This window comes from Maylandia zebra, linkage group LG1, assembly GCF_041146795.1.
Source record: "Maylandia zebra isolate NMK-2024a linkage group LG1, Mzebra_GT3a, whole genome shotgun sequence".
Classification (NCBI taxonomy): domain Eukaryota; kingdom Metazoa; phylum Chordata; class Actinopteri; order Cichliformes; family Cichlidae; genus Maylandia; species Maylandia zebra.
Genome location: NC_135167.1, coordinates 41,622,588 through 41,635,029, shown reverse-complemented (window position 1 = coordinate 41,635,029; position 12,442 = coordinate 41,622,588). Strand labels below are relative to the sequence as shown.

At 50.3% G+C, this 12,442-nt stretch overlaps 1 protein-coding gene across 2 annotated transcripts; it reads right to left on the bottom strand.

The window, feature by feature from the left end:
* Nucleotides 1–219: 219 nt before the first annotated feature.
* LOC143419540 (phosphatidylinositol 4-kinase beta-like) lies at nt 220–9,939 on the bottom strand. Of its 2 annotated transcripts, XM_076886669.1 has the most exons (13): nt 9,787–9,939; nt 7,913–8,531; nt 6,272–6,637; nt 5,257–5,301; nt 3,978–4,205; nt 3,626–3,853; nt 2,210–2,319; nt 1,992–2,096; nt 1,781–1,904; nt 1,411–1,676; nt 1,204–1,336; nt 959–1,079; nt 220–886 (listed from the first exon to the last, which is right to left on the bottom strand). In XM_076886669.1, the coding sequence occupies exons 2-13, from the start codon at nt 8,501–8,503 to the stop codon at nt 705–707; spliced, it is 2,499 nt and encodes an 832-aa protein (XP_076742784.1). In that variant the 5' UTR covers nt 8,504–8,531; nt 9,787–9,939; the 3' UTR covers nt 220–704. The 2 variants fall into 2 exon arrangements, with proteins under 2 accessions (XP_076742784.1, XP_076742791.1); XM_076886676.1 differs by lacking the exon at nt 5,257–5,301.
* Between the last annotated feature and the right edge of the window lie 2,503 nt (nt 9,940–12,442).

Below are 12,442 nucleotides of genomic sequence, written 5' to 3'. Positions count from 1 at the left end.
ACCACTGATCGTTACGGACTCTTAAAGACCAAAACTGAAGTTTAAATCAAATCAGACCTCAGACCCATCAGGTCGACTCTGAGCTCGAGAACCTGCTGGGGGTGGATGAAGTTGTGTAGATTCCCACAGGAACACCAGCTGAGGTCACGCATCAAACCTGTGGATTCTGTTGAATAAACGTTCTCCACCTTTGTGTACAAGTCAGAAAAATAAAACACCTTCAAAGAAAATCTGAAACTTTTATTTCTAAAATCCAGACAACTTCCTGCTTTGATCTGAAAATCTCTCTCTGTAGCAGCTGATGTAGGAGGAAATATGACAGGATGATGTCAGCTCACTGTGTGCAGAAACAAAGTAAAGGAAACCATGTGATCAGATCAGAGGAGGCGGAGCTAAAGGTGAACAGCGACTGGTTTTAATTGGCTCAAAGAAACTCCGTCACAGGTAAAACAGGAAACGGCGCCACTCTGATCACAGTTCACAGGTCACAACTAAAAGTGGGCTGCTCTCTCATTGGCTCAGAGTCCCGGGAGCAACCAATCAGTCCACATATGGAAGAGAAAAAAAAACGAAAACCGAAGAGGACAAACATAACGAGACGAAGAGGAAGCTGAACTCCTGGAGAAGACGAGACAACAAAAAGAACCTGGAATAAAATAAAGGAGGGGGGCGGAGCCGTAAGAGCTCCTCAGTCTGTACAGCGGTCACATGATGCCGTTGGTGAGGTACTGGAAGCCGTCGTAAAGTTTGGTGGTGAGCGACCTCATGGAGCCGTCCACCAGCTGATCGATGAGCAGCTGCAGCTGCTCCTCCGTCAGGCTCATGTGGAAGCGCTCCTTCAGGGCGCGCATGGTGCTCGAGCCGTGGAAGCAGGGCAGCTGGGAGCCTGGGGGTACAGAGGGCGGAGTTAGTGCTGTGGGGCAGGGAACCGCCACCAGGAGGAGCTGTGGCAACTCACCTTGCTGCATGATCTCCACAATCTGCAGCACGCGCTCCATGTGCTTCCTGGCTGCGATCAGGCCCTGGAGCATCAGCATCTTGTAGTAGTTAAACATGTCGCCATCAGGCCCGCCCATCACCTGACAGACGAGGCTCGGGGTTAAAAACAACCTGACATATCACACCAAGGGCTCAAACCTCCCACTGAAGCCTCCCTCAGCCCTCCTCCTCTAACAGGAAGCCCCGCCCCCTGGCTGTACTCACGTCCACAAACTCCGCGGTTAGCTTGAAGGCGGACGTCTCAAAGCCGAGGTTTCTGGGCGAGCTGGACAGGATGAAGCCGAAGTCGATGTGGATGATGTGGCCTTCGGCGTCCAGCAGGATGTTCCCGTTGTGCCTGTGAGAAGGGAGGAGCACATTTAGCGCGGCGCTTGGACAGCGTACACAGGCGCGAAGATGTCACAGACTCACCTGTCTTTGACCTGCAGCAGGTAGCAGATGAGGCTGTAGCCGGCGCAGCTCTGCACGAAGTTCCTCTGCGCCGTGAGAAAGGCCTCGGTGGTGGGCGCGCCGTGCTCCTGCAGGAAGTAGTCGAGCAGCGACAGCTGACTCTGCTTCTTCACCTGGTGCAGTGACACGGCGTTCACCACGGGCTCGATCATGCCGCTGTCCGCCGACAGCACCAGGATCTTATACGGCTTGATCCACAGCGGCACGCGCTCCTGCTCCCAGATCGACTGCACGCGCCGTCCGCGGCGCCGTCACATGACACAGAGAGGAGATGATGAGAAGAAGAAGGGTGGAGGGACAGGTGTGAGGTCGTGTGATGAGGTGGTGTTACCTGCAGCTGCCGCAGCACCTGGAAAGCGAGCAGCTCCTGCCGCAGGTCGTCTCCACACTTTACAATGACAGACAGGAGCCTCCAGGTGGGCAGGTGTCCGTACGGAGAGCCCTCCCTGATCCTCCTGTAGGAGACGCACGGGGAGTCATCGTCACCAACACCATCTCCAGAGCACACTGCACGCGCTCAGTAAACCTTAGGACGCACCCACCTGACTTTCTCCTCCCACGGCTCCTTCAACGCCACCGCCGACGGGTCCTCAGGGTCCCGTTTGAAGGTGGTGGGGGCCTGGGCGAGCTGCTCTGAGAGACGCCGCCTGAAACACACAGCATCATTCCTGCAGCTGTACTAACTCGGTGCGCTGCGTCTGAGTCAGGTAAACTGAGGGAAACATATTTCTGTACGTGTGAGTACCGTGTGTACTCTGACCTGATGTCTCCGGCGGCGATGAACACGGGCTCTTTGCTCTCCAGGCTGGTGATGCTGTCCACCGAGAACTGGCTGATGTTATCACAGCTGTTGGTGTGAGTCTCCGGGAGCTGCAGGGGGAGGAGCATGAAGAGTGGGTGTGTGGGTGGGGGGGGACAGAAGGAGGAGTGGTCAGTGTCTCCACGAGGAAACTGCTCTGCAGACTGAGCTGCTAACCTTCGAGTACTGGGATCAACAACAACAACAACAACAATCTTTATTTATAGAGCACATTTAAAAGCCAAGGGCATGCCAAAGTGCTTTACATAAAAGAATAAAACAATTAACATTATAACATCAGAGTCATATAAGTGTGGAATTATGTTCACAGGTAAAAACCACTAATAAGAGTAAACTATAGCACACAGCTATAGCAAAGTAAAGCTGTACCATCAAACACAGTGATAGAGAACATAGACAACGCAAGACAAACAGAAAAATTAATAGAATAACTCACTGCAAACAAGGCCAGGATTTAACTGGTAGAAAAAGCAAGTTCAAACAAATATGTTTTAAGCCGTGATTTAAAAGATTGAATAGAATCAGACGCCCGGATGCCAATCGGGAGATTGTTCCACAGCTCAGGTGCAGCTAGAGCAAACGCTCGATCACCTCTAGACTTCAAACGAGATCTGGGCTGGACCAACAATAACTGTGAGGAGGATCTTAAAGCCCTCGCAGGAGCATATGAGTTTAAGAGTTCCTTAAGATAGCTTGGTCCTGTGTTATTAGTAATTTTAAAAGTAAGCAACAGAATTTTAAATTGAATACGAAATTTCACAGGCAACCAGTGCAGATCAGCAAGGACGGGAGTGATGTGAGCAAACTTCTTAGTTTTAGTTAGAATGCGTGCAGCGGCATTCTGGACTGTCTGTAATCTATGTAAAAGGGTAGAGTGGAGACCATAATAAAGTGAATTACAATAATCTAGCCTTGATGTTACAAAGGCATGGATGAGCTTTTCCAGGTCATTGTGCGGGATGTAGTGTTTGGCCTTAGAAATAAGGCGAAGTTGGTAAAAACTGGATCTGATGACAGCAGACACTTGTTTATCAAGTTTAAATGAGCTGTCAAGTAGCACACCCAGATTCCTGACAGTGTCAGAGAAAGAACTGCGGCTGAACAAGACGACGGCGAGAGCTTCCGCATGCCGCCCCAGAAAGGTGACGGCCATCTTTATTACCGTTGTGTGTGGCGTGCAGCAGCGTGCTCTGACTCGTGTTTTTCACTGATCATTAATGAAGCTGTGACATGACAGCGTCTGAGGTCAAAGGTCAAATAACAGGTAACGGTGCCATCACACAGACCTCACCTCCGTCTGCGTCGCAGCATGTTCTGGAACCACCTCACTACCGGGCTATGACATCACATGCTCACCTCCACCTGCAGCTCTCCGATGTCGTCCACGGACCACGCCTCGTCGTCGTTGTCATAGTTCGGAACGACCGAGAAGCTGCCGGCTCGCTGTTCCGGCGTCATGCCGCAGTCTGGCAGGTTCTCCACAGAACGTGTGCTCCTGATCCGGTTCTCTGGGATCCGAATGGGAACGCTGGACGTCTCAAAGTTCTCACACTCCAGAACCTCCACATAGATCAGGTACGGCGCCTGAGGGGAGGATATAGGTCACATGACTGATGAGGTCATGGGTAACAGGACGTTATCTGACAGGCGTTTCACCTGGGCTGCCGCCGGCGGTCAGCCTTCCGCGGGCGGCGCTGTGAACTCTCACCTTGTCTTTAGAGTTGAGCACCACGGCCTGAGTGTGCGGCACTCGCACCACGTGGTGGTCGAAGGCGGAGGTCGGCAGCCATACGCGGGCCGGCAGCTTGTGGTTGAGCAGCGACAGCTCGGAGATCAAACGCTGCGTCTTCTGCTCTTTGGTGGGCAGCGTGGCGAGACGCTTCCCGATGCCCATCAGAGACTTGATGAACTCCCTCTGAGGGGCCAGGCGCACCGGCTGCAGGCGAGACACACACAGTCAGAGGGCGAGGGGGAGGGGCTTACGGCTCTGCCTGTCACAGCAGACCAACTCAGAGCGAGAGAGAGAGAGGTGAAGGTTTGATGTTTGTGTGTCAGGTTCAGATAAAGCGAGCGAGCTCAAACATGAAGGCCGAGGTCACAATCACCTGACCCCGCCTCAAGTGTTCAGTCTGCTCGCTGAAGTGAACAGTCTCGTTTTTAGGGCACTTTTGTTTTAACGGAGACACAAAATTGACCAACAAAACCCAGAAAAACACAAAAGTTACAAACTGATCCTTATAACCAGCCCGCCTCCCACAGATCACAGTGGGTCACATGATCGCAGCCTGAAGGGGACACGAGACCATCGGTGGGAGGAGCCTGTCAATGATCTGAAGGCAGCTGAAAGCTTCTAAACCCAAACCCAAAGAGCATGACCCAGTAAAGACCGACCCCACCGTCAGGCACGGCGGGGGAAAATCTGAGCCGACAGATGGGACCACACACGGGAAAACCTGAGCACGGCTGAAGAAAGGTCCCAAAACAAAGCAGGGGCTAAGAAAGAAGCACATCAGGGTCACGCGGAGTCCGAGCTGCCAACCTCCGCCCTGCAGGAACTCTGTAGAGGGAGCTGAAGCTCCTACAGAGTTTCTGCAGAGAGGAGCCCAGAATCCTCCGGAGATATGAGCCAGCTGACCAAGGCGTTCTCCACCGAGGACGGATGCGTGCATTTACGTTCTGTCTCTCCGTTAACATCAAAGTTTCACAAAAGTCTCAGACTGTTCACATCTGTGAGCAAACCTTTTCTGTATCCAAGTATCAGTGTATCCGAGTACTGGCAGTGAGTGGAGACAAACCTGACACACAAACGATGGAATCACGAGGACGATCAGATCCCGATTGGAGTACAGCCCGAGTCCGCAGACGTGACGCTCACGTGTCATTGCTTGAGCACACGTCTGTGACTGAACCAGAACCAGAATAGGAGCCCACACACTTCATTTCCCACAATGCACCTGGAGCTCAGAACAGGAAGCAGCTGAACTTACGGGACGGGAATCGAACTCCAGACTGTCGGAGCTGGAGCTGCAGTCCTGAGGGTCAGAGGACGGGAGGTCAGAGTCATGTACAGGTGTGCTCGCTCTAAGCTCACCTGTCCTGGAGGTTTAACCTTCAGCGGCCTGATGCGTTCAGAAATCGGCGCTGCCTGGGCCCGTGACGAGCCTTTATCACTTTACACGCACGAGCTACAACCTGAGCTCAGCTGGTGTTAAACGCCTGTGGCTGCCTCACCGTTACAGTAAAAGTGGGCGGAGACAGCATCCGTACCGCCGCTGGTGTCTAACAGACCGCACCCTGAGTCGCCCGGGTGCGTCACCTCATCTCTTAAACTGAATGTTCACCATGTGCAGACACACTGCAGGCTGCCATGTTTCCACGGAGTAACCTCCCTCATCATCCTTGTCATCACAAAGCACTGCGAGGCGTCTGTGGTTCTGTTCTTATATAAATAAAGCTGAATTGAACTGATCGGATGTTTGTTTGTTTGGATGATTCCAGATGTTTCACATCGATTGGCTCCAGGTCCTCGGCCACATGGAGCCCCGGTCTCTAATCTGCTCATTGATTGGCCAGTGATGGAGTGCTTCCTGTTTGTTGAAACCTCCTAGGACCTGGGTCCACATCTGTGGACATTTTGGGTTGTCTAGACCACAATGCTACATTTTGCTCTCGGAGGGTAAAAAGATCATTCTTTGTTTCTACATTTGTCGGGTCCCAATCAGCTCAAATAGCAAAGAGGGATTAAAAATGCACGCCATGAGAGACTTTGGGTCATAGGAGGTTAAGAGCTGAAATTTGTTTGAACAAATGAACTCTGACCTGCAGATACCTCCCACAGGGCACGATCACCTGACTCGTTTCACTTCAAAACCTGATCAAAAACCCGGTAAAAGCCGGTTGATAGATAAAGAACCACCAGCTGCGGCGAGTGATCGGCAGCCAGGGTGTTCTGGGAAAACTCCCTTGGTGGGTTAACTGCACCCTCCAAGGGCGGGCTGTTACCTCGTCTTGGCTGGTTTCCACCTTCGGATTGCTCGCCGTCCTCTTCAGGTTGCTGCTCAGGCTGATGCTGACCGTGGCGTCCGACTTGGAGCGTTGATGCGTCCTCTTTGTGGGCGATAGGCTGTGATCTCCTCCCAGGGGCCCGGGGCTGACGGTGGGCGGCGCCGCGGGACAGAACGGCGTCAGGGCGAGGGGGTCCCTGCGGACCCGCGGCCCGGCGGGCTTCAGTTCGTCGGACAGGATGAGCTTCCTCAGCTTGGTTCCCCGGGAGTGGCGCTGCGTGGAAATGTGCATGTCGGACGAGTAAGCGCCGAGCAACCAGGCACACTGCAGGCTGAAGGAGATGCTCTGCCTGCAACGATGCACCTGCAGGACACAGGAAGCAGTCAGCTGATCGACCTTTAACCCCTGCTCTGATTGCGTGTTCAGACAAAACGGCAAGTTTCACCTCGGAGTTCAGATTTAAAGATTTACTTTTCTGGTCTGTCTGCCTAGAGCGAATCACACGGCAGCACTCGGCACCACCTCCGTTTCTGACTACAGGTGATCAGCTGTAACGATTGGGTAGCACTTTAACAATTTCCTGCCTTCATGGACATGGTCCCGCCTCCTTCCACGGGTGAAATGCCATGTTTGGTCTGAACACGCTGCGTGGTTTCCTCCATGCAGGAATACAGAATCTATCGACAGCATTGATAACGTGAGTGATCAGTAACGTGAGGTACAGGTGCCGTTCAGGTTCTGGTCCACAGTCAGAGCGTCACCTGGCCATCGGCGCAGAGGCTGAACGCCTCCATGCTGTGGGGCGCCTCAGGTCTACCAGAACTGACACGAAAACAAGTCATCTCACGTAACCCTAATGTACAGTAATCTAAGGTACAGTAATCTAATGTACGGTAATCTAAGGTACAGTAATCTAAGGTACAGTAATCTAAATGGTAAATGGTAAATGGCCTGTATTTATATAGCGCTTTTCTAGTCCCTAAGGACCCCAAAGCGCTTTACATATCCAGTCATCCACCCATCCACACACACATTCACACACTGGTGATGGCAGCTACATTGTAGCCACAGCCACCCTGGGGCGCACTGACAGAGGCGAGGCTGCCAGACACTGGCGCCACCGGGCCCTCTGACCACCACCAGTAGGCAACGGGTGAAGTGTCTTGCCCAAGGACACAACGACCGAGACTGTCCAAGCCGGGGCTCGAACCGGCAACCTTCCAATTACAAGACGAACTCCCAACTCTTGAGCCACGATCGCCCCAAGGGGTACAGTAATCAAACGTACGGTAATCTAAAGTACGGTAATCTAAGGTACAGTAATCTAATGTACAGTAATCTAATGTACAGTAATCTAATGTACGGTAATCTAAGGTACAGTAATCTAAGGTACGGTAAACTAAAGTACGGTAATCTAAGGTACGGTAATCTAAGGTACAGCACTCAGTCTGTCCCGCAGTTTCGACGCTCACTGCACTCGGAGCACTGGCAGCTCTGAGTTTAGGACAAGATTTGGTTAACGCTACACCCCACCTGGTGGTCACCTGACTCAGTAGGAGACGCTCAGAGAAGCTTAGAAACCAAACGACACCGTTACCATCCACCAACAAACGCCCCGTAACGCCTGGCCACACCCACCACATAGGGTTTGATGGCGTCACCGACGTCCTCGTCCATGTGGATGTACATGTTGAGCAGCTGCGGCAGGTAGAAGTCGACCTCCTCGTGCGGGAAGCTGAACAGGCGGTTACCGATGTAGGCCTGCACGCCAGGCTCCTTAGAGTTGTGCAGGTAGGAGATCGCCATGGAGACGTCAAACAGCTTGGACTCGAACAGGCGCAGCAGCCACGACTGTTTGGAGGGGTTGTGTCTCTGCCGCCGCCGCGCGCTCTTGACTGAGCCTGGCGCCGGGCCCTCTGGGTCGGACGGCGGCGCATCTGGTCCCTCCTCGCTCTGTGATAAGGTGCTGTCGGAATCCACCTGACGCAGCTTCACCTTCTGCAGCACTTCCTGACACGCCCGCTGGGCTACCTCGGCATCAATCACCAGGCTGAGCTCAGCCACTCCCTCGTTGATCACGCCCAGGGGAGGGGTAGTAGCCTGTGGGGGGCCGCAGGAAGAGGACGGCGTGGAGGGAAGAGACAGCGAGGGCGAGGAGGAGATGGAGGGCGAGGGGCTGTTCTGATCCGAGTGGGCGGGGGAAAGATCCAGCTCAGCATCCTCCATCATGGCTGCCAGTTAGCTCCACCCTCTGGCACTGAAAGACAGAGAGGTCAAAGGTCAGGCTGTGTGTTGTCAGTTTAGCTGATTGGTCAATGAGTCAGCGGCGAGGGGGGGTTGTGTGGCGAGCTAGGCACCGGTCACAGGAATGACGGCATGTTCACAACCATCAGACAACATCATCAACTGATCAATCTGCTGATCGATCATGCATTACGAAACAGGAAGTGCTAATTTGCAGATCTTTGCTTTTCAGCATCAGAGTAAAACAGATCCCAATCAGGATCAATCAATCACTGCTCTGCTGCTCAACAAAGACATAACAAACCTTCCTCTGAGCAGGAGGAACTATTTTCTGTCTACGTCTACACTCGCCGACCACAGGAAGCGTGCAGCTCGCTCACGTCACAGCCGAGGAGAGAGACTGTCTGAAACAGTTACAGGTGAGAGCGCACCTGAGCAAGTCTCTGAGCTTCAGCCATATCAAATAATCAGTTATTGATCAGAGAGACTGCCCTCTATAAAACAAGCTCAGTCACACAGCAGGTGTGATGCTGGGGTGGGTGTGGTTTGTGTCCCTGATCCCTGGGAGGTGCGCTCCTCACATCATCAATAAATCTGGCCAGGCATTCACATGAGGGGCGAAGTCTGCACGTGATCAATCATTAACAGGTGATTTACAGAGAAGAAATAATAAAAAAGCGGAGTGAGTCACCAGGACAGGTGTGTGTGTTGTAAGTTTGACAACCCCTGTCCGCTCAGTTTGATAACCACGCCCCTGTGACTGATGACGTCAAGGGGCCTGATAGGGGCAACCTGAGTGCGTTGAACTGGTTTCAAGTCAGGTGAGACACCTTCAAAACACCCACACGTTTATCTTTGTAGCCCCACCTCAGACCACTTGAGCTGTACAGGCGTGACCTCCCGGGGTCAGAGGTCATCGGGACCAGAAATCAGCTGTTAGCCTGGCATTAAACTAACAGGCCATTTGATGGCTGACCGTCAGCTGTCCCAGTGACCCTATTCTAGCTCTGAGGCCGCTGTTCCCCATATTTGCTTTGGTCCTCTAGTCAGCTGACCGTCACCAGGCCGTTAGTCAGCTGACCGAGCGGCTCTATTAGCTGCAGCCTATTAGCCTAGCTTAGCTTAGCATTAGCAGGCCAACTGTTGCTGCCTGCGCGCAGTCCCCTTTTAAAGCTCCGTGCTAAGCTAACATTAGTAGCGGTGCGGGGACAGGTGAGCCCAGCCGGTGTGCTAACATGTCCAGGTGTTCCCAGGTAAGCTCTTCTTACCTGGTGATGGCTCAGTGCGCGTGAAATTATGTTTTAAGTCCAGCTCGGGTCCATTGATAGAGTCCGGCCATCGTCTCAGCCGCTGCTTCTCTTCTTCCTCTGCGCTCCTCGGTTCTCTCACCGTGTCTGAGCAGCGCCCCCTGAGGCGGTGAACGGCCATTGCAGCGCCTCAAACCATCACAGAAATCCCCCCAGCAGGGTCATTTCAACACAGGGCCGATTTTAGCCCATTTTTGGGGGTGCTTAAGCACCTTAAGCATTTTGGGGGTGCTTATTCATTTTGGGGGTGCTTAAGCACCCCCAAAATGAATCAAAGCACCCCCAAAGATTTCTTTTTTTTTTTTTTGACAATATTTGCTGTTTGTGTGACACACTACTAAAAATATAAAAAGCATACAGTACTGTACTTGTTTGAGACGTTACATTTTAACAACAAAAATATAGATAAAATGGTTTGTTCCAGCTCTCCCCTGCTCTGGCTCTAGCGCCGTTGCTGCCAGAGCGATGGTGGCTGAGACGCAGCGGAGCGGAGGCGTAAGTGCCTGGCTTAAAACAGGACATATTAGCTGCATTTAACCTTCAGTTACTCTTTATATAGTTGGTAGGAGTCAGAACATGTTTCTTTTTAGCTGAAAAACATTACACCAGGTAACCTGCAGTGTTGGAAATGTGTTTTTCGGCGATGTTTGCTGCCCTACAATCCGTCCTGCTCTGTAGTAAAATCAGCAACATTTGACCGTCCTGTTGCTCCCATTGAAATGTATACAGCCTGTTTAAAACCTAAAACTTAAAATTGTCTGCAGCCTGCTGTTGTTACCACTGTCCTGTTTGAAATGGATACTAACTGACTGGATGCCCATTAACCTTATAACTCCTGGTGTGTGTGTGTGTGTGTGTGTGTGTGTGTGTGTGTGTGTGTGTGTGTGTGTGTGTGTGTGTGTGCAGACAGCCAGGTTCATAATGGATATAAGGAAGTCTTTTTTCAAAAAAAAGAGCCACATTCAGGTAAAAGTGTAAAATCAAATGATCCCTCAATCAAGAATAATGTTGGATCAGTGTTTCAATATTTATATCTTTTATTAGATGTTCGTGTGGTTTGGTTATTTGCCTTTTGGTTTAAAGTACACTGAGAGAGGACTTTTTCATTAGTGATCTTAAAAGTATTTTTTCATATTAATGTAATTTTTCATCTAATTGAATCTATTTGTGTTCGATTGTCAGTCCAAAGAGGGAGAGAGGAAAGAGGGAACGTGAGGAGAAAGTACAAGGTCAGGAAGAACCAGGTAAGCAAACAGACAGGGAGCAGTGACAGGCAGAAACTGTGAAACTGACAAAGAGAAAAACCTGATTTTGCTCACAGTCTGGAAGTTGTGTCCTCCCTGTATTAAAGCTGCTGTACAGAGTCTGCTAAACAAACTGGGCTGAAACACTTTGAGCCTCTTTAACAACATCCCAACATAACATTATCATTGATCGGGGAGATTAAAATTAATGATATATTTTTATGTGGTTCAGCCACAGCTCTGCTAAAACCTCAGCCAGTAACAGGTCGGCCAACCTTTGGACCGTCCAGTTGTCTGCATGACTGCCGCAGTACGTGCATCACATGTGCTCACTATCAGAAAGAGCCAAACAGCCCTGGTGGAGTGAGCAGCTGTAAAGAGAAGCAGATGCTCTGTTTCTAAAAATGTTTTAAGCTTGTTTCAAAGATTCTGTACTGCAGCTTTAAATGTTTTCCAAAAGCACACAGACACTTATCAGTGTTTCTCACACTTGTTACAGTGTGGACCACCTGATAAAAGGTCAAGCTGTCCCAAGCACCACTATGAAAGCATGAAAGTCATAAATCTTACAACACAAAATTAGTTTTACTAAATTAGTAAAATTAGCATCTGCAGTAAAGATTTTTTCATACATTGTATACATTCTACCACAGGCAAAGTTGCCTCTATTTTTATAGTTTTTATTAATATTTTGTAATAATTTATTCTGTTTTGGGAGTGTTTTTTATGTGTCTGTATTATATTACACACACACTTTAAAAGTGAATCTCTGTCCAAAAAATGCACTCAGTTTACTTCTTACTCACTATGAGCATCATTCATTATTCTCCCAGTAACTAAGGTTAGCATATATATTTTTCTATTCCAATCCATTCTTCTTTAGCAGCATTTAAATAACCTTTATCAGATTTGATGGTTTTGTTACAGACTTTTCAAAAAAGTGTTTTTCTTTTCTTTCACAAATGTGGGATTAAATTGTGTTCAAATGTGCAAAGCAGTGATGTCATGTTTTGTGACGAGGACCCAGGCACAGAGAGACTTGATGAATTTAAGAATCTTATGATTTAATAAAGAAATTTGCAGACTTGCACAGAGATGGTAAAATTATGATGACTGATAATGGAGACGAAGACAACAGACGATGAGGACAGGGAGGAGCAGGGGTTTAAATGCACCAAGGAGACATTCAGAGAGAACTCGGGACAACGTTTAAGGATGCAGGGACTGACAGAGACGGGGTTTATCTTGCCTGGCTGGGCAGCTCTCTGGGTGCTCAGCACCCCCAAAGCTCTGATCCTAGAATCGCCCCTGTTTCAACACGTAACTGACGTCAAAGACTCCGCCTCCTCCGCTCTGTTAAAAAATTTAAACAC